General features: G+C 42.3%; 1 protein-coding gene across 1 annotated transcript; it reads right to left on the bottom strand.

Annotated features, from left to right (window-relative positions):
- Window positions 1-23,225: 23,225 nt before the first annotated feature.
- Window positions 23,226-25,371, bottom strand: cbln2b (cerebellin 2b precursor). Its single transcript, XM_079292132.1, has 4 exons — window positions 25,334-25,371; window positions 24,416-24,968; window positions 23,672-23,791; window positions 23,226-23,583 (listed from the first exon to the last, which is right to left on the bottom strand). The coding sequence occupies exons 2-4, from the start codon at window positions 24,701-24,703 to the stop codon at window positions 23,386-23,388; spliced, it is 606 nt and encodes a 201-aa protein (XP_079148258.1). The 5' UTR covers window positions 24,704-24,968; window positions 25,334-25,371; the 3' UTR covers window positions 23,226-23,385.
- Window positions 25,372-26,163: the final 792 nt, after the last annotated feature.

Below are 26,163 nucleotides of genomic sequence, written 5' to 3'. Positions count from 1 at the left end.
CTAAAAACTAAATCTTGTTTTTGAGGAGCATGTGCTGTTTTTAACAAAATGTATTGTCCTACTACGAGTCCTTTTTGACCTACGAATGGTAAAGTGTAGGTTGATCACCTTTGTATGTATAAGGGCTGATGCACGAGTCTGTTTAGCTAAAACAAGAATCCTGAACTTTATGATGACAACTACCAGCCATGGTATTAATACTAACACAGCATAATTTCACTTTGTAATATTAAAATATTCCACAAATTCGATATGCGAAGTGTGTTGACATGTTTGACATGCTTTCAAACGGATTAACTCCACTGATATTTTCCCTTAATGTGCGAACGGGTGCATGAATAAAAATGCGAACAGTCAGGAATTCAAGCCTTTATCAACAAGAAAATCGAAATGAAAAAAGAGCAACTAGACAAACCTTCATCTTTTTAAATGTACGGGTAAGAAATCAGCCAAGATAAATATACGTCTAACAGCAGAATCCAGACCATGGCTAATTTTCGCAATGATTTTTGGTTACATTAGTGATGACCTACAGTAAAAGTAATCCACTATTTACAACACCCACACATAGCTTCAATCAGAAACATTGGCTGTACATGATTGATGAAAAGAAATCAAAAGCATACATCAAATCTACAATTTGTTTTCTGCTTGCTGCTGTTTCATCTGCGCCAACACCATGTTTACTGACCTGGCAACATGTCATGTTGTGTCAAATCCCCAGTCCTAAGAAGACTGGCTGAACAGAAAGGTCAGAAAAGCATGCTCATAAAGAGATGTCGACAGCTTTTAGCCCGTGGCTTTGCGTAAATCAAAGCCAAATGCAGTTGCAGTCAAAAACACTTATGATTAACTCAAGCAACACTGAGCACTGGCTCTGAGGAAGACCTGTAGGATTTGTGGCATTGAGGGCATTGACTAACAAATCGCAACATTTCCTCCAGAGGTACGAGGTGTGTGTGTTTGTGTACATGATGTCCTTGTGGCGAGTCCGTGCCCTGGGCTGTTTTTCCCTGACTTTGTCAGAAACATGTGGCGTGAAGCAATACACCTGCAAGTCATGGTGTTAAGTCACAGGTGCTGTGCACTTCACAGTCCTTGGGCCAGTCCATGGTTAACCAGAGCTATTCCTTATCTCGCAGAGAGCAGCCTCATAAGAAAAAAGTAACCTCCAATAAATTCCAAGATGCATTTTCAAAACTCTTACTTTATTCAAAATCACTGCAATAACAACCCCGACTAGACTTGTGTCTACTATTACCATTTTTTTGGGCTAATTATGCAGGTGAAGGCATTTTTCTCTCGACTCTGAGTAGAACCGTATCACTGCTTCTATGGCAACAAATACGTGTAACACGATTGTATGGGTTTTGAAGGAGAGCATTGTGGTGTGTGAGCGGCAAGGAGCGCCCATTTGTGAAAGCTCTTCCATCATGATGAGAGACAGCCCACACAGCTCCAAATTGCTGATGAGCTTATTTTTAGTCGAGGGGCTGCCCCAGTGTCTGGTTTACATGTGGGACTGGCAGAAAATGTAGAGCAGATTTCCCACTTAATACTTGTACAGCAAGCCTTCCTGCTCCGTAATTAACCAATTAACAAGCAACATGCCCCACCAACACCATCCCTGATTCAGTTTGCAATCAGGAATGCTCGTCTGCAAAGTTGTAATTGTGCCCGAGGCAATAACTTACTGTTTGTAATCACATTCTCTCTCTCCCTATATTGCACCATGGTGCGTTTGGGAGGAAAAAAAACTTACTGGCGCAAGCTAATTTGGCAAACCTCCATGTTGGAGGTGAGCACAGTGCACATTACCAGCAGTGCTTAGGGTTTTTGCTGAACAACAGAATGAGACTTAATATGCTCCCCGAATTATTAACACATTGTGCATTTATAGCCTCCGATGAGAGGTGAGAGGCAGGCAGGGGAGCTTTCACTCAACGTGTCCCCCTTACGGGAGGTTGTGTTGAGACCACAGTATGCCCGACACATGCAAAGGCAAAAACGCCCTGCCTCCATGTTTCAAAATTGGATATTAGGTTAATACTTGCTTTGGCGCACAGTGAAGAAGACGGTATCACAATGTTTTTTTTTTTTTTTACTCTGGAAGCAGCACGCTTTGCTCGCATGAAGGAGGCGAGCCTTGTGTCAGAGCCAATCATCGCTCAGGAGGCAGACATGGTGCACGGACTAGATGAATCATTAAGCTGTCATGTGTCTGTTTGACATTGCAACTGTGGGGTAGCAAATTATAGGTGACTTAATGTTCCTTTTTTTTTTTGCTTCCTGGTGAAATGCCAGACCATACGCTGAGCTAAAAAGCAGAAACACGCTCTGTCAGATGGAAGCTGCCACTAATTTTTCAGCTCAAAGCCCTCCATTTTCTTTAGGAGACCACAGCCACCCCGCACTTTTATAAATACATGGTTGATGCTATTGGCTGTAGACATCAAGCAATTACAAGCATCATGCATTTCAATATGATAGACAGAGGAGAGCCTGGGATTAGCTTTGCACTCTTGATGTTACACACACACACTCCCTAACTGCAAAACACAAACAATCTAGGGCAGCTATTCCAAATCCAATTGTTGTGAACATGAAGCCAGCTAGTTGCAGGCATTGGGGTGAGTTTGGCCCACACATACCAATTAGGCCCGTTTCCAAAGCAATACCGCACAATGCTGCCCAGAGGACTGCAGCAGAACAAGACTTTGATTTCCCTCAATGTGATAGTAATTTCATATTCCTCTGAAAAGCAACATGGCTACTGAGGCTTGAGTCTCGAGATGAGCAATGAAGAGCAATTCACAACAAGATGCTTGCTTGGTCATTTGCATGCAATATCCCAAACAAATGTGCAAATATGTAGCAACTAGTTTGGTGTGGAGGTATTGGAAGAGCCGCGTGAACACCGCAGCCTCTGATGCATCCGCGGAGGCCTCTGATGCATCCGCGGAGGCCTCCGATGCATCCGCGGAGGCCTCTTTTATTGGACCCGTAGTGTCCCTGGGTAGCTTCGTTAACCGCTCGCATCAGTTATGGTCTCTCGCCTTCCCCCACACGTCTTAATCCTTGCATCTGGGATCAGAAATCAAGGCCATAACTGAGAATGCAGCCTGCGGACTAATCGCTGTTGAGCCCCAGTCCCAACACAACACGCTTCAGACCGATTGAGGAATAGAGAGGGAGGAGGCATAATGAGAGGCAGGAGTATTCCTACACTCTATTTATAGGGAGTGCAGGATTGTTTACCTGCTTTCTGACTTGTTTTGACGGGTGGCAAACTGCTAATGAGAGGAGGAATCTTTGCGTTGCCATATTGTTGTGTTACCTTCCGGTACTTACTGTATGTTGGAAAATTCTTGTGAGCGCCTGAGAGCTGTATTCATGACACATATTTGAACTCTGCGCGTCCTCCTCGTTCCATTTCACCCTCTCTTGCTTTCTGTCGTAAAATAAAATCATATTTTCGGTGTTGGGAGTTGCGGCGGCGGCAGCAAGACAGTCTATTCAGTCGGGTGATACTTTCTGATTGCGACTTTCTCTGTGAGACGGTGTGGGAGAGCCTATTGTTGGAATAAATCTTCGCCCTCTCATTTGAATCACTGGGAATACTTGATGATTTGTCACAGGGGAGGAGAGTAACCAAAGTACCCCAAAGAGAGCAGAGGTGTTACGGAGGCGGCCATATTAGCCGAGATATTCTTCAGGATTATGTGCCCCTTCAACAAAGGCCAGGAATTTGTCAGCAGAAGTGCAGATACGGCTCTATCAATAATCCATGGCATTGTGTATTTCCCAACTGATGCCATTATACGGCTGGGGGATGACAGCACTCACCAACTCCATCATCTTATCCGAGGGGACCAGGATCTCATAAAGCGCTCTCAACATAGACATCTCATATAACGGGTAATAACTCTAGCCAGTTAATACAGGGGAATTATCAGGGAGCGGAGCGATGAACCCATCACAAACCAGGCCGGCCACCGCTATATTATGGTCGTGGAGCAGAGAGAGAGAGAAAGAGAGAGAGAGAGCGGGAAACCAAGGGAAGGTGTCAGAGGAGGGGGAGGGACAGAAAGAGAGGTGGGAAATGGAGAGGGGTAACAGGAAAGCATGTGAGATAAGAGGGGGAGAGTTGATGTATACGAGGCGGAGGAGGAGGGAGAAATACAAAGTGAACAGGTACGGACGGGGTTGTTGTGTGACGCAGAAGAGCCAAAGTTAGAGAGAGGAGGAAGAGAAATGAGTAAGGGGTAAGGAGGAGTTAGGGAGACTGATGAGGCAATGATTTAACAAAGAGCAATGAGAGGGCAGCGCTTCAGAAAGGTGTTTGTCACTTTCTGAACTTTCCGTCGTTGAAAAATCATCAGAGTTTGAGGATCCTTCTTTCACACCAGCACAGTGAAATGGACGGTAGAAGACGCTGTAATGAAGAGCTTAAACTAGTAATCTCCCGAATCCAAATTAAAGCTCTCTGTAATTATTTTCATTACGGTGTCATTTAGAGACGGCTATAATGCACATTGTGCATATTAAGAAGAAGTCGGTCGAAGTGTAACGTCCATGTGTAAACACTACTGTGAAAAATCGGTGTGATAATGAACGTTGAGTTTTGATTTGGACATTTAGATAAATGCAGTGATAAAATCTAGATGTTTCGAGCTGAGACTGTTAGCTAAGGTCAAGTCCTTTTTATCAATTAGTGCCTTTGAAAGGGTTACACATGCTTTTATTTTTGACCCGGCTTGAGTGCTGTAATGCCCCTTTATGTTGATGATAGCCAGGCCTCCCTCTCACGCTTGCAGTTGGTACTGAATGCTGCAGCGCGTCTTTTGAAAGGAGCATGCAGGCGAGAGCACATTTCCCCCGTGCTGGCCTCCCTTCACTGGCTCCCTGTATGTTTGAGGATTGATTTTAAGGTTCTATTGTTCACCTGCAATCATTAAATGGGCTATATCTCCAACCTATCACCTATAACCTATAACCTATCCAGCATTTCACAGCCATACATCCCTTCAAGGTCTCTCAGGTCAGCTGACCAGTTGCTCCTTGCTGTCCCTTTAGATCAGGGGAGACAGGGGGCACCAGGCCTTTGCAGCTGTGTTGCTTTCATGTTTCTTGCTATATTTGGATTGTACAGCACCTTGGTCAACTGATGTTTTTAAATGTGCTTTATACATAAATTTGGATGCTAATTTTTCAAAGCCTTCATGAAATATTTTTGAGAAGCCCAAAATTGCTTCGATGTATTACAAAGCTGACGTTCTGTCTGAAATATTTCCTTCATTCACGATAGTTTAATCTATAGCGAGGAGTACATTTTGGACAGCTTCACCATCATGTCCAGTAAGTAAATATATTCTGCACAAGGCAATAGCATTTCTTTTTGCATGTGGAAGCCCACAATGCACTGCTCAATTATCTAACTGCTTGGACAGCCTAGTCATCTTTGCTCTGTGTCACTGCCCATTAAATATTAAGCAATATTAGCATCTGGCTCCAACTCTTTATCAGGCCTTTTAGTCTTAAATGTGGGTGGGTGCCAGCAACCAGCGCTATTAGGGACAGGAGGGAGAAAATAAATATATATTAATGCCACCCACCAAGCAAAGATATTCAGTGTTTGCATTTCAGGGGACAATAAAGAGGGCCATCTGTTCCTGTCATTCATGCTTTATTGTTTTCCTCGGCGGGCCACTCACTTTGGAACACCACATCAAGCCCGCCCCACCTCACATCCTCTGTAGTCCAGAACCCCGGCAGTACACAAACTGCAGTCAAACTGTTTACACAAGATCAACTGCACATGAACACACATAAACACACACAAAGACGTGCTTATCATCCTCACCCTGAGCCTTGTACAGCTGTAAGACAAGGAATGGGCTCAAAGGGCTTTTGCGTTTTGGATCTTTGGTAGAAAAATCATGGCCAAAAAACGACGAGATGCTGAGGGGGGCATGGCTTTGAATAAATTCTCTCTCCTTGTCGCTCGTGTTGGCACCAGTGGTTGCATGGCAAACATTGCCAAATGTTTTTCTTTCATTCCTGTAGCAGGATCATGAGCGGAGAAAGGGGTGGAAAAAACACACACTTTTAGTTTCCAGGCTTATAAGAAAGAACAAAGTCTGCAATATTGGCTTAGGAAATGAAGAACATCGAGCATATCTGCCGATTTATATGGCAGAAGATTTGATCATATAGCCGAGAAGCTCCATACCTCTCATGTCTGTAGAGTGAATATGTAGAGTAAACAGCCGACCAGCAGAGACTCCAGGAAATTATAGCCAAGAAATAGTCTGGCACATAACCCCACCTAAAACAGTAAATTGTCACATTTACACTTAATTTACAGCACGGATTGAACTGACAAGATGTCAGAAGTTCGTTGGTGAGCTCTTCAGGTGCTGGTGGGTAGATTTGGTTCCTTTTGGACAGAGCCAGGCTCGCTGTATCCCCCTGTTTTTATGCTAACCTAACCAGATGCTGGCAGTTGCTCCATATTTATCATATATACACTTGAGAGTAGTATCGATCTTCTCATCTAACTGGGCAAAAAAGTGAAGAAGCACATTTACCAAAATGTCAACCAATTCCTTTGACCTTTTGAAGATACAGGGTTTTCAGGTGCCAACTATTAATATTTACTGAAACAGTGTAGATCATGGGTTTTGTCAGCCAAAACAGACTGACAAACACATTTTCACATCTCAGCATAGATATAATTACAGCACAACAGCATAGCTTATTATTTGTAAAAAGCAACAATAAAGTAGTAATATATAACTCTTAATTATTCATAATGTGTCTTGAATATGAATTTGCAGTACACAAATTGATGACATATTCTTAATACTTTTAAGACAGTGACATGACACTTCTATATTGCAAATTATAATGTAGAACTGCCATGGATGTTTAAATCCCACAGACACGGAAGGCAACACTCACAAGCAATGTTTTCTCACCAGTGATCTGACTGAATGCAAGATTTGCAGGTGCTTTTCCATCACAGTCAGCAAGGTTAAACTCCAGAGAAATTAAACAAATTGCTCCTCTAATGCAGAGTAAAACAAATGGGAGAACTTTAGTGCACATGTGGAACCCTCTTGGGTTCTAATTATGTAAAACTATAGACATCAGAAGGCACTGAATTCTTTAATGAGCACTTGAGAGAACAAAGGGAATTTAAGTGCATGTTAATAAGAAAGGCGAGACAACAGGAGGAGGCAAAATGCCACAGTAAGAATCGCTACACATTAAATGGGGGCACTCGCTGTCTCACCACCAACGAGCAGCTTCCGACAGTTACGCTGGGTAACACAGAATAGTTGAGAGGAATCTATTTCTCACTGTGGTTTGTGGCGGTTAGAAAGAGCATGCAGCTTATGTGCTAATAGGTTCGCCATGGAAACCATAATAATAATGAATTGAGATGAATTGAGTGTCGGGGAATTCATGTTTTGCTCTTGGTGCGCGAGAGGTTGAGCTGCTCTCTCTACAACCTGCAATCAGTCAAGTGACGACTTCCCCCATGACCAGTGTGCCGGATGTATGTGGTACAAAATGACAGGTTAAACTCCCCTATCAGATCCTGGGGATGCTGGTGGCTTCCACAGTGCCACAAGCATAGAACCACTTCCATTCACTCAATAACAAACGACGTGATGTGTGTTGGGAAGCTGTGTTCCCCTTCGTAAGTCGGTTGGCCGGCCAATTAGCATTGACAAAGACTCCTGCGTGTGTAAGCAGGCAGAGCAGCGCCCAGATAGCACATTTCTGTTCAGGAGCCAAAATGAATCGCACTGTTGGGGTCCTCTAATCCCCAATGTTCCACTGAATAATGTGTTTTATCAAGAACCAGTGGTGCAGGATAGCCACCTTCATACCCATGCGCCTGCTGTCTGAGCACCACTGCACACCTTGTTTAATTGCATGGGCGCACGTTTGTAGTTTGCTATGGACTGCTGGTATGCGTTAATGTATAGATATGCTTTGAGTCTGTGGTGCAAACATTTTATATTTTGAGAGAGAACACATGGATTTAGAAATTCCTGTTACCAATGGAACAAATCAGGAGTTTGCTCATTGAAGATTAGAAAATAGTACCTGAACAGCAGTAATTAAGGATTATATAGTCGATCATTTCAGTCTGGACACTCAAGTCAAGTTTTTATGCATTTTTTGTTTGCATTTCTGAAAGCAGGCAGTAGAGTCGCAGCGAGGATGCAGAACTTAGCAGTTACGCTAAGATAAGGGGGAATATTGGTTCGCAACAACATGTGTTTCCAATTTCCCCAGCCTGTCTGCTCATTGGCTCCTGAAGATGTACATTTGTGAATGAAAAGATGAATCACATCACATACTAAACTTTGATATATTTTGCCTGTGAAATAAATACATATGGCTGAGAAATAAGTCCTGTAAATATAAATATAATACATATGAAAAATAGATATATACAAACATATTGATATACAGTCTCCCAGCAGCGGGGATTCTGAGGAGTTTATTTCATAGCCTTATTTATTAATTCATTGACTTATTTATTAATTTACTTATATATTGTCTAGCCACTGATTGATATATTTATTCGGTTCACTAATAAGTATGGCAACAGGGTGGTGCATGTGGGACTGCCTCGAGACACAACAGGGCCCCGTCGCCCCTGTTGATCGTAATGAAGAAACGCATAACGCAGCGCAACAGTTGGATAACTGATTAGTATTTAACAGTTTCTGACAACCACATCAGGCTTTGGCTTCAACACAGTGGGATCAATTCATTGTCGATTTTTTAATTTTTCATGGGATTAAAAAAGAGAAAACTTGCTCCAGCCACCTGGCTGTAATCAACTGAGTTCCTTAAACTATATTTGGGGAGACAGCATGTGTAATTAGGTGTTGGTGAGCACATAAAATCCTTCTTATTATAGTTGGAATTGTTGTTCTTTAAGAGGTGCATCATATTAAGATAACAACTGTTCCTGACCATTAACATGCCTGCTCAAGCAAAGTAGCGCATCATCTTATCAGACGAGTAGCTTGAGTTCTAACTGTAAATGCACCATTAGTTTATAATTGCCTCGGACCAGAGACTGCAGAAATGAATAAAAACTCATTATGTTCAAAACACATTACATTGATAGTAACACCCATATGTTGTCCTATTTCCGAAGCTCCCAGTTACTCAGGCATGTGCGTACCTGCAGTGTGATACCAATAAATGCACTTACATTCTCATATCACACATATTTGCATATGTATGAGCCTCTCTAGTAAGTGCTTTGAGTAACTGGAGTGAAGGGAGCCATACAATAGCAAAGTGATTCAAGGCATGATCCAAACTTGTGCTCTCTGTGCTGCTGCAGTTCAGTCAAAATGAGAGTCTTTGTTTGGCATGAATAGCGGCAGATCAGTAATGCACCTTGCACAAGCTTGAGCAAAACTACGGCACTGACAGACCAAGGTTATCGCCTAAAGATGCTGAACCGCGCTAACTCAAAGCAACCCTCAAAAGACAAAATCAAAGCGCTTTGTTCGTTTCATGTGACAAACGGAGTATAAACATATGCCAGTTGTGTTTACTCCTCTGTAGCTGCATTTGGGAAACTGTGGCACGACGATTACTCGCTATCGCTCTTGACTCAGATTTCATTTTATTTACTCTCACAAACCTCAAAGACACACTTTCACTGTTGAAGTTGCCTGACCTTCGCTCAATGATGAATCAAATGACTTCAAAATGGTGTGCGCTTTTTTTTACCTCTCCCCCAACAGTAAAATTAAAACTGGACAAAGAAAAAAAGCTCTTGAGAATTTCATAGCACCACCTTTGATTGCCATCGTCCAAAGTAAGGTAAGCCCTAGTGCAGTGAAGGACTGTCATCCCTCCCCAGGGGGCAGGAACTGCACTCTTCAGCTCCCTAGTGATGCGCCTGTCTTTTGAACGAAGAAGCCCATGCCATGGCCCATCACTTAGCAAGCTTAACTAAGCAGGGGGCGGTGGGTTAGACAGACAGAGACACAGACAGAGACACAGACAGAGACAGAGCGAGAGAGGGGATTGTGCAGGTCTGGCTCCTGGCAGATGAAAGCTGTCCCTTTCAGAATTTCAAGCAGAAATGTGGCAGATTTAAAAATCATGATTTGACACATACAGTATGAAACCATGACTTGCTGTAGCACACAGGTACATTTGTTCTTTATTCACAGGCAGTAAGTCAACATCATCTTTCTCATTGAACTGAACAGAATATTACAACAGTCCTGAACTGAAACAATCTTTCTGCTTCAGCAGCCAGGTTTCACTGTATTGTGCGCCTTCCAAGAATTAGGTAATTGGAGATGTGTACACTGAAATACAATATTGCATAAATGACTGGCAGTAATACAGCTGTTGTTGTCCCAGTGTCACACTGTAAATATGAACATTCTCAATCTGGACTTGGCATAATCACTGTTTATCCATTATATCCTCCTCCTCCCCTGCTAAATGGCAGCGCACACAGTTGAATAGCCCTCAATCATTCAGTAATTGATGCTGTGGCATTTCACGCTTGTATTACCCACACACACACACACACACACACACACACACACACACACACACACACACACACACACACACACACACACACACACACACACACACACACACACACACACACACACACACACACACACACACACACACACACAACCCTCCCAGTCTAGATCTACCTTCTTTCCCTAAATATCCCAAAGGCTTCTTTCTCTACAATTTAAAGTTTAGTTTGATTTAAGCCCTCCTGGAAGACAATTTGATCTGTTTGGATGTGCTTATAATCTCCTGATTTGATTCACCAGGGGACTGTTGTTCGTTGAACAGGAACAGCCCATACAGCAGAGAAGTAAAGAATGGCATCACACACATTGTGGAGCAAAGGAAGTACAAGCCGCGATAAAAGCAACAAGGACTCCCTTTCTTCCCCTGCACTTTTTTCTCAAATTGTTAAATCGCATAAATGCAAGATCACCTGGGACAGCCCATAACGGAGGAAGAAAGGGGGTAGGACGGGTTAAAGGCCCGCCCTAAAAATAACCCTGGTATTTTGAAGAATATATGGATATAACAGGATTCTAGTATCGTCTGCGGTCAGGATTATATACAGCCCACACTGCCGAGCATGGATCAAGCGCTCTTTTCTCTCTGCCCACCGCTAACTGAACTGTTTAACTGTGTTCTAGGAATCTGAGGAAAAACAGGGAAAACAGGCGGATCCTTTGATGTAGGACATGTTTTATGGTCCACGTGTGGTGTGTTATCACCCCTCATCCCTCTGTTCCTGAGCACACAAGGCTTTAAGGAGGCTGGAAGTAGGCTGGAAGTGACTAAAGGGAACCTGGCTTTCCCTTTCTTTAGCTGGATGAAAGCAGTCGCAAATAATGCCAGAAATCTGCTACTGGAGAGGTTTGAGATTGTTTTTGCATACATGTCCATGGATTCGACAGCTGTAGACTGCGAGGTGTTTTGCCATTTTAGTGCACCGAAGCTCAGTCTGGCTGTATCCTCCTTATGCACATTCAGATGAAAGACAGGAAAGGTGGAACCACTTGCCTTAAAACCTCTTTGAAGTAAACCTAAAAAATTGTATGTGCAGAGATGGGAAGGGGGGGGGGGGAAAGAACATTTAGGCGGTGTCATCTGCTGAACCTGTGGGAGATGGAAAATCAAGAGGTGTAGGGTGGAAGAGGAGGAAGAGAGATGGGGACATAGACACAGAAAGTGTTTTGGGATGTGAATGCACTCGGGGAGTAGAAAAAGCACACCACCTTTGCATTTAAAAACACTCCAAAACTTTGCAATATAAAAGGCAGGAGTAGGAAGGCAGGACACAAAAGAATATTCACAATGCAAAAAAAAACAAAAAAACAGATGCCGTTTCTTCTTCTTCCTCGCCTCTCTGCCAGGGTAGAGTCTCTCCACGTTGATCATGGTTTACCGTCTGAAGATGCATTGGCAGTTGTTGACAGAGACAGTGTTTGTGATGGTAGTCACAGTTATTCCATAGAGATAGACGAGGGAGGGGCGACAAGGGGGAGTCGACTCCCCTCTCTTGTTTTCTTGCTGACTCTCTTAACTGTGTTTACTCTTTCAACACTGACATCCAAAGGTATGCAGAGCTGATGAAACTTTCCTGCCAGCTGATATTCAACACCGAAGCAACATAAGGTTGGAAAATGCATTCATGCACAAAAAAGCAGTGCTCATTTAGTATTAAATCCAGAATAAAATGTAAACTCAATTGTATAATTCACTATTACACCTTTAGCAATGACACACACATACACAATGAGAACATCATTTCCTTCTGTGTTTTAAATTTTTGGGTCAGCTCATCAAATAAGGCAAGATTTAAATTGTCCTGCTTTTTCAAAAGCTAATTTGTCAGTCACTTAACTACTCAAGAGAAAAATGAAGTCTCTTTATTTCAGAGAAAAGCCGAAGAAAAGTAAATGCCACATCAGTCATCCAGCTCCTATATAAAGATCTACAAGACCATGAGCCCAACTAATGGTGTCGTAAGATGAATAACAGCTTGTGAAAAGAAAATCAAGGGTTTTGAAGACTAACAGATGGTGAAAAGCCTCTTTTTCCAGTGGCACGGAGACCTGACACTTACATTTCCATCCCACTAATCTGAGTCCTATTTAAGGTGAAAGCTAAGAGATCCTATGGTACAAGGCCTTATTCCCCCGGGGGGACGGCGAGCACTATGAGGCTCTTGGTGGCAACGCAGGAGAGGCTGTGATCATGCCCAAGTTTCATGTGAAGCGTCTGAGCCGTAATCCCAGAGAAACGTCAACTAAAAACTGCAATGGCAGAGAGTGTGGATGAGAGAAGAGGGGAAAAAAAAACAAGTGATTTCCATCAAAACAGATTGTTAAACCAGATGGGGACTATTCCAGAACTGGGGCAGAGGGGATGGGGAGGGACTGTGAGTGGGCAAATCTCAACACAAACCAGACACGAGCATCAGAACTAAATTGTTCTCCTAAGTACCGCTGTCATGTAATTCTGAATGCTTTTAAATAATTCTGAACAAAGTTTTTATTCAATAAACCGAATATTGAAATTCGGCATTGAACTGTAGGGCTACTTTGCTTTGCTTGACTTTGTAGAGAGTCGCTTTGTGTGGTGGATTCGGCTCTTGAGTTGCAATCTCGGGGTCAGTCGTGATGGCTGCGTTTAATTTCCTGGACAGACAAAGTGACTCAGCCCTCTCACCTCTGAGTATGATGTCAGTGCCTTACTAATGGTGAGCCTTTGTACTGTGTGTGTGAGTGTGTGGTTTGGTGTGTATTTCCTTAATTCCTCCTCCTCCTGAGCCATCAGTAATCCGGGAATGATTCTGCATGCTCTGACCATTATCATGGTGCCTCTGGCAACACCTGAGCAAAGCTCATCAGCATGCCAGCATTGCTGCTGCACAAGGTTCTCCCCAAAGTGGATATTGGCTCTAACGCATCCTTTAAACATGTTATCTGAGCCAACGCACGCTCGAGCCTCCAACAAGAGGCTCTTACTGTCAGCCATAGAGCACACAAGCTCATTTGCAGGCCACGGGAGGAACTCTTAAGAAGTTGTGGGACAATGGTGGACAAAAACTATTTATTTTTTATTTTGAATCAGTTGCATAACGAAAAGCAGCACTCAACCACATCGAGAACATGCATATTCTACATAGGTCATCACTTGGGTGTGAACCCTGTACATTTATGAATTAAAGGAATAGTTTGACATTGGTGAAATCCGCTTATTCACTCTCTAGCAGAAAGTTGGATGAGAAGATTGATATAACTCTCATGTCTGTATGCTAAATACGTATCTGAAGCAAGCTGCCAGTTAGCGGAGCATACAAAGCGGTAATTGGGAGTGTTTAGCGTGGCTTTGTCCAAAAGATTTTAAAAATACTCTGCCATTCAGCACCTCTACAGCTCACATAATCACACTTTATATCTTCCTTTATATACTTCCTGGAATCTCCGCTGGTTGCCTGGCAACTGCTTCCATCCAAGAAATATTCTAGCACATGACCCCCTGTATAATAGACTAAATTAAAAATATATAATGTGTTATTTAGTGAACTTGAGAGGTGCTGGTAGTCAGATTTAGCTACCTTTTAGCTTCCCCCCCCCCGGTTTATAGTCGCTAAGCTAAGCTAAGCTCGCCAGCTGCTAGCTGTAGCTTCATATGAATGAGGTAGCTTTTCTGTATTTGGTTGCATTATCTGCAATTGCAGCACATTATGTTATGCTGCGTATGCGTTTTCAAACTAGTGGAGATGTTGTCTTCATTTGCTTGTTTGTCTCTTTGCATGTTTTCTTTTGCTGCAGGGCATTGAGTTCTCTCGGCTACTGTAGAATGAAATGACCTTCCTTTCACTTCATATTCCCTCCTTAAGCTTCTCGTGTCAGGTGGGGGAAAATTAAGGTGATTACTGATAGTGAGATGAATTTCCATCCTCACTGTGGTGGACTTATCGCAGGCCGACCTCAACTCTCCAGCCTATCGGAAAAAAGGTTCTCGCACTTCTTTTGCCCTTAAACGTGCCTGTAGCATTCCTCAAAGTCCCCCGTGATGCCTGAGGCTGTGGAGAAACTCCGATGAATATGAGCTCAATTCAATCCCACCACCAAGGCTCTCCACCCATGTTGATGATGCGATGAGCTTGTCATGCTCAAGCTTTTATTTTCGTTCCCGCTGAGACATTGATCTGACCTGCAGCAGCATGCAAATTGTCAATATCGACATCATTTAAAAGATATACAAGCAGAGAATAGTGACATGAATTCCAGGTCCCATTAAAAGATATGACATTGACCCTCTTGAAATGTATATTTCTCCTGTAAAACATTCCATTGAGAATTACAGGGGCTTCTTGAATCGTTCCTATTTTCTCTGCGTCTTACAATACCTCTGAGTATACCGTCAAACTAGATTAAAAATCTGGCAATAAATGGGTCTCTACATGACAAAAGCACTTGTATATTTTAATGAGTTCCAGGACACGATTACATCTCTAGGTTCAGTTGCTACATCTGTAAAGTTATGTAGGAAATCCCTTATGTTTCATAACCTGTCTTACTGTCTAAAATTCCACATGCAGGTGTGGCAGACAATGTCTCTGAAAGCAATTCTCCAGAAGCAGTTCGAGGCCATGTACCGGTATGTGTCATTATTAAACGGCTGCATCATCCAGGAGTCCAGGACAATGGCTTATTAAAGAGAGAAATAATGATGCCTGAGGTTGCCCACATGATAAGATGCTTTGTGTATGAGGACATCTAGTTTCAGCACCACTCCTTGTCAAAGTATACTCTATGTTCAGTACATGACGAGAGACAGTGGGAGCTTGGGGAAGGACTTTAGGCAGCTCCTGTAATTGATTGCTAGCTGGCAATACTAGTAATACATGCTGGACAATATTTCTAAAAGATTGTGCAGCCTGCGTGGTCAAACAACAAAACACTACACTAACTTTTTTGTCACCAGTTCTGACCTAATTGGACAATCGGCTGACATTTTTCCTCATAAGAACTTTGTAGTCCGGACTGTTGATTTACCTTGAATACTGGATCTATATACTACTGATGGGATGTCGTTATTCATTCTAATGATAAGAATCCAATTCTTAAGTCCTACCTCCTTCTCCAAGCATTCTCTAATTTATTGTCAGATATCCATGCAGCAATTGCGTTGTTGTAAATGATCATAACCATATATTTGTATGGGACGAAATAAAACGGCACTGCTTGTAAACCATCAACTCAAATTAAAATGTTTCATTTGTTTAGGATAAATCAATTAAAGCCCCTGTCTAAAATATTTACCTAGAGTGTGGAAAAGGGAGATTATGTTCAATTTGTTTAACATATCCCAAAATGTTGAGTTATGACAGTGATGTTTTTGACTTGATTTCAGGTACTTATGTTGTGTTGTTCGTGTTTTACGTCATTTACGTAATTTTTTTAATCCCGACCATGATGTTCATCCTAAACCTAAGTGGTTTTATTGCCGACATCTAAGCAATTGTCTGGTCGCTGCCAGAGGCCCCGCTGGACTCTGAGCCGACGGAGTTTCATGGTGAACCTGCATGATTTCATCTGATTTCACGTGGAATCCGATGGCACTGATAAGAAGCATTAACAATAGCTATATACAAAGAGACAATGTTCTCACCGATGGTCTCGTTTACTTATGTCGGTCATAAATTGAGAGTTTTTCAAAACACGTTCAAAGTTCCTCAGAGTATCTTTAATGGTTAGCACAAAATGTGTACAGCACAGAAGTAGTAACCACAACAGCGCTATAGCTAGGTGTTGTAGCACCAGCTGCTGCTGTTAAACTCGCTAAGGCCCAGAAATATAAACAACAATACAGAGCTACATTTTATGCTCCAGTAGGTTGGATGGCTTTCAGTATCATGGCGGTCTGGTTCGTCAAGATGTTTCACAACTAAAGCCCCCAATGAAAAAGGTTCCATGTCAACAAGGCTATTTTAATTTAGCTTTACATAATCTCTCAGAAAACATCAGTTCATGGTTACGGACTCAATAAAAAATGCACAAACATGCATCACTCAATACAACAATGAACGATTCCCACATCTAAACTACATACTGATTCTAAGCAGGTTTTAGTAAAGAACAGTCGAAGAAGACAGAATACAGTATTTTTCATTTCGGTGCCTTTGTGCTGTTAATGTTCTATATTCTTCCATGATACAATGCACAAAACAAATGGAGGACCTCCTCACAGGTAGAATACTAATTATATATTGAAATGACAACATATAAAAGGGCTTCAAAGATGTCATGGAAAACAAAAATAGAATGAAATCTCGGTAAAGCAAATCTATATTCTTCCATTTGTGAAGTATATTTGGCAGGGATACATTCACAACCAATGTCTCATATATAGTACCATTCCTGTTGGTATAAAATGGTAAAGTATGTTGATATCTTCGTAAACAGACTGCTAAAACAGTATACAATGACAATCAGAATGTAGAATATACTGTAAAGAGTATGGATTTATGACAGCTCAGGGTCTTTCAACATCTCACATAGCATCTCACATTCACAGGGATCTTTTTTAAATAAAGTTACAAAGACAGTATAGTTACTGTGTCTTTTGCACAATATATTTTCAAAAATACACATTCTTCTTACCAACATAACAATTCATGCATATATTAAAGAAAAGCAAACAAACAAGTGCGTCACCTGATTGTTGGTGTCTCGGGTCCAATGCTACAAACTGTGAATGAAATACCGCAGCGATTGAGTTATGTATGGATTTCCATTAGCAATTTAACATATTGGTTTCTTGGCTGTGGTTGGTGATAGTCTATTTCCATTTGCTGTGGCAAGAAATCTAACCTTATTAAACCCGGTGTTGTATCCCTTCCAAATGATCTATACAATTACCAAATCCACACCTACACCTGGAAGAAATATTGCTGCTGCAGCGGTGTATGCAATATGCACACGCTACACAAGTGTGTGTGTGTGTGTGTGTTTCTCCGTATGTGTCCCTGATCCAAACCATCAACAACTCACAGTGTGTGTTTTGTCATCTTCCCCAGCTATAGTTGTGCTGAGGCACAGTTTTTCCCATTCTAATGAATGTAGTTAAACTGGTTATCGATGCTGGGCCCGGGATGCTTTCTCTCAGGCTTGCTGTGCCTGAATCTAATGTGCAGACCGATGATGTATTGGAACCATCACATCAAGGAGTTGCTCATATGAGCCAGGGTTGCCTGGCTCCAAGTTGCTTACTGTCTGTGTAGCGGGGGGGGGGGGGGGGGGGGGCTGAGGGGTGGGCTTGGACGAGGTTGTATTTTCTTTGGGGGAATTGCGTGTTTCAGCAGTATGGATATTGCAGGCTGTGGCAGAAGGAATAAACAGACTCTCTGTCTCTCTCCCTCCCTTTCTTCAGGGATGGGCCTGTTCGCAGAGGCGGTTCTGTGACTGATGTTTGTCTGTGTTCTGCGTCTATTTGTTTTCGCAAACAAATGCATTATTAACAAGACACCGCCACATGTTATCCTCTCGGTGTATTCTCCGTTTGCGTCAGTGTCTTTCCATTCAAGTGCAAATGAGCTGGGTCACTGCATTGACTCAACTGTAATACCAAAGTTAATGGTGAAATTTGACTCAACGGACATATGACCTCGTCAGGTCCTAGTAGTTTTGTGATTTAAGAATGAAAATATTCCAATGTGTGATAAGTGCTTAAATCTATCTTACATGCCCAGGAGAAGAGGGCACAGGTGGTTTTATGTCTTCTCGAGGTTATGTCTCCATGCTTTGCCGTCAGAATGGCCCGTGAAATTTAGCAGGGCTTATTTGGAAGGAAGCCTATGGAAACCGGTTTTAAAGATGATATAAAGAGGTCTGGACCATTAAAAGGGGTGGTGATAAATCCTGACATTCAGTATGCATTTCCTTTTAACTCGAAGCCACAGATATTAGATTGAGCGGGGCCCCTAAGCGTCATTTCAGACGCAAAAGGAACTGCCTGTAGGTTTGCCCGGGAAAGGCTTGAATAAAAATAATGCTGTGAAAGGCTTATTCACCCACACAATCACACGTATGGCAATTGCAGCCATAACAGGGACAAGGACTGGGAGAAAACGAGTCTATGGCAGAAGAAACCTTTTCAGAGGATTTTTTCCCCTCTCATGCATACCAATGTATTTAGCTCATCGGCAATCAAAAGGAAAGGTTGAAAATCCTGTCAGGGGTCTCTCTCCTTTGGCAGTGCGTGTCTTGAGAATGATACAGAGCACGTCCACACACTGAAAAGAAGAGAGATGTATGGAAATTGAGGGAATATCCAAACACAAATATTGCATCGAACTTGGCTATTTTGAGTTCATGCCTTGATAAGTGTTGCTTCTCGTTACATTGCTTTCTGTGGCTCGGAGTGGAAGCGAATAAAGCAAAGTGCTAAACTCATCTGCTCTTAAAACTACAGGTTGGGATTCAAAACTCAGGAAACTTTTTTGTTAAAAGGTCTCACAGTGTGCCAGCAGTATCAACATGTTTTCTTGGCCCTGGGTCTCTGAATGGAAAAGTTAATGTTGGGTCTGAAGGAGGCTGCTTCTCACTGCTATAGAAAAGAAGTGTATATTAGTCGAGGTCAAGTTTGTCCTCGGTGTGCTACATTATTACTGGAGTCTGAGGACTGAGCTCTTCAAACAAGTGATGCGATGTTTGAAGGTGAAATTGCCAATTTCTTCATACCAATAATCATGAAAAATGAAGACGTTTAGATGTAGGGGTGTTTAGCACTGAATCTGAAACTGCATATTATATCCAACATTATTGATACGTGGGGAAGAAAATATATAATTGGTGGGAAGCTAAGTTGTCAATGTGCATAGCAACTAAGTTATGACACTATTTTGTGCCACAAAAAGCAAGATTAACTATTTAAAAAAGAAATGGTAGAAATGAAACCTTGCTCTTGCTGAATGCTGAAATAAAGGACTTTGTCATCAACTACAAATAAAAAAATGGTGGTGACGTTTTGATGCGAGAAAGAGGAGGAGAAGGAGGGTGGCTTTGCAAAAATGATATACATTTTTGTTGAAGTGTAAAACAACAGGGAGAAGATGACACGTTACCTGCCAACTATCATCCTTGTTAAAACACCCACTGAAAATATGCAAAAGCAATGTAATTAAATGTTGAGAGATCCAAAAGAGGAGCTGAAATGAATGTCAAAGCTGTCTTGATCTTCAGAGGACAGCTTTCAAATCAACACCAAGAACAAATTCTTGTCGCAAAAATGACTAATTTGATAAAAAAAAATTCCTGCAGCAAATTAAAGATGTGTTGAGATGTTTCCAAATATGAGCCACTTTGTTGAAGGCTGAATGAGCTGAAATTACACTTTGATGAGTGTGCGTTCCATGTACATCGTGGTTATAAGTGTAGTTGTGCATCCCTGTTTGAGCCTGCGTGGGTGTACAGTCTAGAACAACCTCATTAACGAATTAGCTGACATTCTCCGCGAGAGAGCTGAAGATGACTTCCCTCTGATGAGTCTATTACATCATTTACATCCCAATGCATAGAGCATTGCGGCACCTTCATGCTGCGAGGGGCCCACTGTGCAGTCAGCCTGTGATCTCCCTGCATGTGCTGTGTCCTAGAGTCAAACTAAATAAAAGGACCAATCCTCAAAAGGACGAGGACAAAATCTTAGAAGAGACCAAGGAAGCAAAAAAAGGCCAAATGAGTTCAGGTTTTTTTAATGGCTCCAAGTTGTGCAGTGTATAGTGTGGCCTACAAAGCACAGTAAAATGCCATCTGTGCTTCCATAAAAAAATGGAGCCCATATTTGAAGACTAATTGTACTTCGGGGTGGACACATTTAATACTCCAACATGGCAGAAAACTTGGGTAAATCTATATTTACAGCTCCTAAAAATACTAGTTCGGCTGAGTAAACTGGAAGAATTAGAATCTTTTACAGAGTAATATTGTCTCAAGGTGCACAACAGTCTTTCATGAAGATAAACAAATATCTGTCATCTCCTCTTAAATAATCCTATCTGTGGAAATGATCTTCTTTACATGATGGAATAGATCTAGTGTTACTTGATAGTAAGCAATAACCAAAGTTTCCATTTCTCAAGCGCTGTGTGCACAGAGTACATGTTTGACGGCTGTCTTAATTATCTAAGGGGCTCATTTGGAAACTGACTTTTCATTCCAGTACGGGCACAATTAGCAGGTTATAGAGCAGTTGAGCCCGCTCTCCAAATCACTCTGATTCGCTGGCAGTTTCTGCTGCTTTGTGCAGTCCAATTGCTGGCATCAGCAGGTATTTCTCTTTGTTAGCTGCATTCTGTTACACACAAGATGAAGGTGTGTGTATATGTAAATAAAAGCAAGTGGCCACGTAGAAGAAGCAAGCAAACTAAAGTTTCCATATGCTCACGTGTATGATATCATCAATTGTAAATGCAAATGTTTCCCAGGCCCAGCAGCTGTTGGATTTCATTCTTACGCTACAGGAACGAACAATCACTTCTATGTCTTCTCATGTTTTTGTTTGACATCGTGCAAGGGGTGAATATGTTTCAACAAGCAACGGATTACCATAAAGTGTTGCAATAAGGCTCTTAACTCTCCTGGCAGATTGTCTCCTTTACTCAAAAACTAGGTGTTTTTTCCTGCCAATGTCATGGTGGCTTGGTTTTAAATGGACATTTTCTCTACAAAATCACTTTTTTGTCAGGATTTCCTGATGTTCAACCAATCAAGAAGGCTTAGTCACTCAATAATCTTGTTGATTTAAAAAAAGAAATCAAAAAAAATTTGTTTTCTTCGCTTTAGAACTGCAGCGTATCCTCTTTTGTCTTGCACAAAGTAATTCAGAAGCTATATTTTATATTTTTCAGTTCTCTTCCATGCACCTGTCTCATCACAGACATTTTCAAGCACACCAGCTTCCATACAGAGAGTTTAAAGGTGTGTCTCTTGTGTCGCCAGAGTTGACATTTCTAATACAACAGCGCCCGCCTCCGCAGCACCAAAAAAGATCACACTGAAGTGTGGTAGTTTTCCAAACTAAGCTGAGGCAACACAGTTTGTCCTTTGACCCAATAGTATCACATCAGAGAGATCAGCTATGGTATGTCACAATTGCATGTTGCCCTGCAAAATTAAACATTCTGACTGCAACTTTCAGAATTGGGACTGTTGAATATGTTATTGTCAGTAAATTGCTGTAAATCAACATGTTTATCTTCAGCAGGGTCCTGCATTGTCTGATTACAGGGCATATTTTTTAAATCATCTATTAAAATACCCCTCTCACATATTTGCTTTGATTCAAATTCAGAGACTCCGAGAATTTTGTTGGTGGGGGGGGGTTATGTGACAGTGTGTGTGAGTGAGAGAGAGTGCGTGAGGGAGGATGAGGAGGGGGGAGGGGTGTGTTCCGGTGGGATTATCAATTTTTTTGTACCACATGCTGGGGACTGCACTTTTTAATACAGTATAGACGAGTTTGCCTTGTTTTATGGTACGATACTTAAATGAATGTGATTCTCCATCGAAGTGTGTGTTTGCTTAATTCGGGTTTTGTTTGTGCTCCTTAATTAAGAGGAAGCGTTTCCGTTCACCCTACGCTGCGTATAGGCGCTCCAATATATTGTATTGGAACGTAATGCTCAGTGTTTACATTTTATTGATGTTACTCTACAAACACATGTGCATCTCTTTTTGTTTTTCTCATGAAATAAAACGTCTGTAACAAGTGCTGCAAGACTTTTTTGAATGAGGAGTTCAGCAGCATATATCAGCACCTCGGACAGAGACTAAAACGAGCTGGTCACACTGCCTGTTTTCCTCCTGAGGCCTTTGGTTTGGTCTAACCTAATTTAGAAAACTCTCACTTCTAATAATCAACCATTTTTTTCTTCACCCTGTTCCCTGTAAAGTCCTGTGAATGAACAGTGATAAATAAACTTAGCCTATACAATACAATATATTTTATTAAGCTGGACATATAGGGATTGTTCTATTATTTCCACAATGTACATTTGGTGAGCAACGTCACTGAACATTAAATCAGTCAAAGCTACGCAGATTCCGAAATGTAGAACACACAATAATGTGAATATGTACTTTGTAAATTATATCATTATTATTTAATAAAAGGGCTCTAAATCGTCTCCGGTGGCTGAAATATGTCGCCTTTTTTCTCTTTTAATAAACTCGTCGGCGGCCTATACATTTGGCGTATTTTCAACATGTTCAGCATCCAAACGCAACACCATTGACAGCACAAAACATAAAGTAAAAACTTCCATTCGTGCAAAAAAAAATGCCTTGGGCGTGAAAGCACTTCTTCTCTGGTTGTCCATAATTCCATATACTTCACTTGGACGAAAACCATATATTCTTTAAGGCTATACAAACATAAAATAGAGCATAACACACTCGGTCTGTCCAGGACGTCAGTTCTTCCAGTCATCATCTCCGCCCTTGTCCGTTTTTCCCCAGGTACACCAGTTTGTCTGTTGGCAAAATTTGTTTTCCAAGCAAGAAAAAAATCCACATTGCCGATCAATACTTTTAATCATCCAGATTGCGTTAAAGTTGACTGATGGATTTCAATATATGAAACTCCAAGGAAACGTTCATATTTGACTAGATAGTGGACGAAGGTATACAGATATGCGTCGGCTTCCTTGACTGACAGTTATGTGGAAAATAAATGGCATGTTTTTTTTTTCTTTTCTTTTTTCTTTTTGTTCCTCAACCTAAGCAGAGTCTCGTGCGACGTCGATCATCGCAGATTAGATTATAGAGGAAAGACTAGAAAGCCTGAGAAGGTGGAGTATTTCCATCCGCCCATTAAGGTGCCCCGTTCCAGCTTCAGAGACACGCGGTCCTCCCGTTCAACCATCAGCAGTACTCCGTTGCTGGCCGCCTCTCTCGTAACGTCCTGGTCACCGGCGAATGCTGATATAACTGGATAATCATTCTGCAGCAGGTTCACCTGCAGGAGAGGGGAGAGTTCGGTATCATGCTTAGTTCTCTATTGAATGCTGACCGCAGACCAACTGCTTAATTAATTAATTGCTCACCTGTATGGTTTGTCTGTTGTAGACCTTCACCACGTGAAAGCTGAAACTATATATCCCCCTCCTTGGAGCCAGGAAAACACTTGCTTTGAGATCGAAATGGTTGCCGATGTTCACTAAAACCTGTGACCAAGAAGGGCGCAAAAAGAGACAAGGCTTTATTTATTTTCCACCTGCATGCTTCACTGAACACAACAGCTGGTTTTGGTAATGTAATTGTTTGCCTTTGCCACGCATAGTGACTACAGAGAGGCGTATCAGTCTGGTATGCCAAATGTTTTAAGGCTGCGCTTCAGTCGCAGTTTGGGATGGGTCCCATTTTGATGCGTATAACAGGCCGCTGTCCAAAGGCAACTAAGTGGAACATCCCAGCAAAAGCAACACAATGCACACGTCAATCCGGCCGAGGCCTAAGATGCATGTGATCAATGATCCTGCATGGATGATCATTCGTTTTGACAGCGCATCCCTGAATCACACCAATTACGCACGGCATTAAATGAACCATTTTCAAAGGAAACAGCAGTGTGCTGGTAAGGTTAGAGATACGCAGGGATCAGATCACACAGAGTGAGTGCAGTACGAGGAAATCAATGAAACATGACCTTAAACAAGTTCTGCTCGCCCTCGACAATATAGTATGTATATTGTAGAGAGGAAAAAGATCAACTGTTTTTGGAGCTATGATATTTGCCCTATCAATAGTAGACTGTTGTATAACTGTGCTAAATTCAGTAAACATCTGACCTGGTCAAAGTAGATGGTCATAGACGTGTTGCTCATCTCTGACGGCTCATGGTTGGTTCCACGCACGGCGGAAAAAGCCACTTTTGCCCCAGCGGAGCGGACTGATATGCCAAGTGAGGAGGTGACCCCTCCGTCCGAGGAAGGGTTCGAGTCGCACACCACAAGACATTTTCCTTCGAGCACGATGGGCTCCGTGTCATTCTGGCCGAGGCTGAAAACCACGCCGCATCCCAAGAGGAGGACCAGTGCCAGTACGGCACAGGGTCCCGGGCAGCGCGCGGGCACCATGGTTGGATCGCTGATCCCGTGCTCACTGATACAACCAGGCAGCCCCTTGGAGGTTTGTTAGTACTCGATCACCTGGTCCAGACTTGATATATTCTCGCCCCTTGTCTCTCTCTCTCTCTCGTCCTCTATCTGTGATGCTCCCTGGCTTTCTCAAAGAACCTCTGACACACAGACGCACTCCGACTCTCACCGGCGGTAACTCCCCTCCCTCCTGGGCGTCTTAGTTGATTTTGGGAGAGTATTCAGACAACTCTTGTCGCAAATCCTGAGATAAATTGAAAATGCTTGTATCAGACAGCAGTAGGAAAACAATTTCAAATTGTGATTAAACCTGAGTTTATCCCGTGTGCGTAAAATGGCTATCGTGCGGTAAAAAAGGCAATAACTGTCAGTAAATGACATCTAAAGATCGCGTATTAATACACATTTTCTATTTGTCCGTTATTGACCAAGCCAAGTGTGCTACTGCGGGTTGTTTCCTATAACTGTGCGCCACAACACTGAGTAACAAATTATAGTGTCGAATGAAAATGATGTTCGGTATCTTTTCCTCGTGTTGTAATTGCTAATCGTGGTGAAACATGCACTTTTCGGCCATTTCTATTGAGAAAAAGGTAAATCACGACCTACCTGTGCAATCCATCCCGCTGGTATGCTCTCTGTCTCTCGCAGACTGTGAACTGAGCGCTCAGATCGGTGGTGCTAAACAAGCAAGAGTCTCTGGGCTCCCTTTCGAGGGACAACTCACGCCCATTCTCTGTGTACAGCCACTGCAACAACACTCCGCAGAAGTATCCCGCAATTAAGAGCACATGTGTGGACTAACGGGTTTGTTTACATATTAATCAGTTGGACGTTGTGAGCGCAAAGGCCCCTCGGGAAGGCAGAGATCACTTGCTGTCATGTCAATGTCTGTCATTGACATGCTGTGAATTTCTCACGTCTCTCCCTGATTGATCTGAAACAAATGCGGGTTGCAGCGGATAGGCGCGTCGTTGCATGGTACATTTAGCATGCATGTAGGCTGTATGTTACTAATTTGAGACTTAAACAAGCGATTGTATGAGTCCAGTAAAGATACTTGTGCGCCATCCAGTGGCGGATATAACATCTGCAGAATTATAAACACTATAGTGTGAATAACAAACGTATGTGGGATCTGGCCGGCATGGTTCATTTCTTGGTGTGTAGCCTACTTGCATATCAGCAAATCATTTCACATACACATCACGTTTTACAAACACTGCATGAGTTGGTTAAAAGAAGGTGACACTTCAGAAAATGCCCACTTCACAGAGAATGTCCAGCACCTCTCTGTACCACCCTTGGCCTTTCTTTTCAGTTCTTGACAAGTCTTCATCCTTTGAAGAGCCGTGTAGAGGGTCCCTACCAGTGCTCCCCACCTCTGAAGAGTCTAAGAGTGGGCCTCATACGTGGTGAACCCTCACGTTAGACCTTTT

Source organism: Melanostigma gelatinosum (genome assembly GCF_949748355.1).
Source record: "Melanostigma gelatinosum genome assembly, chromosome: 20".
Classification (NCBI taxonomy): domain Eukaryota; kingdom Metazoa; phylum Chordata; class Actinopteri; order Perciformes; family Zoarcidae; genus Melanostigma; species Melanostigma gelatinosum.
The sequence above is the reverse complement of the archived record's forward strand: the minus strand, read 5'-3'. Positions and strand labels throughout refer to the sequence as shown.

Bases quoted from the DNA above. Each gene is read 5' to 3' on its own strand.
- cbln2b (XM_079292132.1), bottom strand. From the start codon at position 24,703: ATGGTGCCCGCGCGCTGCCCGGGACCCTGTGCCGTACTGGCACTGGTC. The intron at 23,792-24,415 runs GTCAGATGTTTA...TCTTGGTCACAG, and splicing joins TGACCATCTACTTTGACCAG to GTTTTAGTGAACATCGGCAA. The intron at 23,584-23,671 runs GTGAGCAATTAA...CCTCTCCTGCAG, and splicing joins ACAACAGACAAACCATACAG to GTGAACCTGCTGCAGAATGA.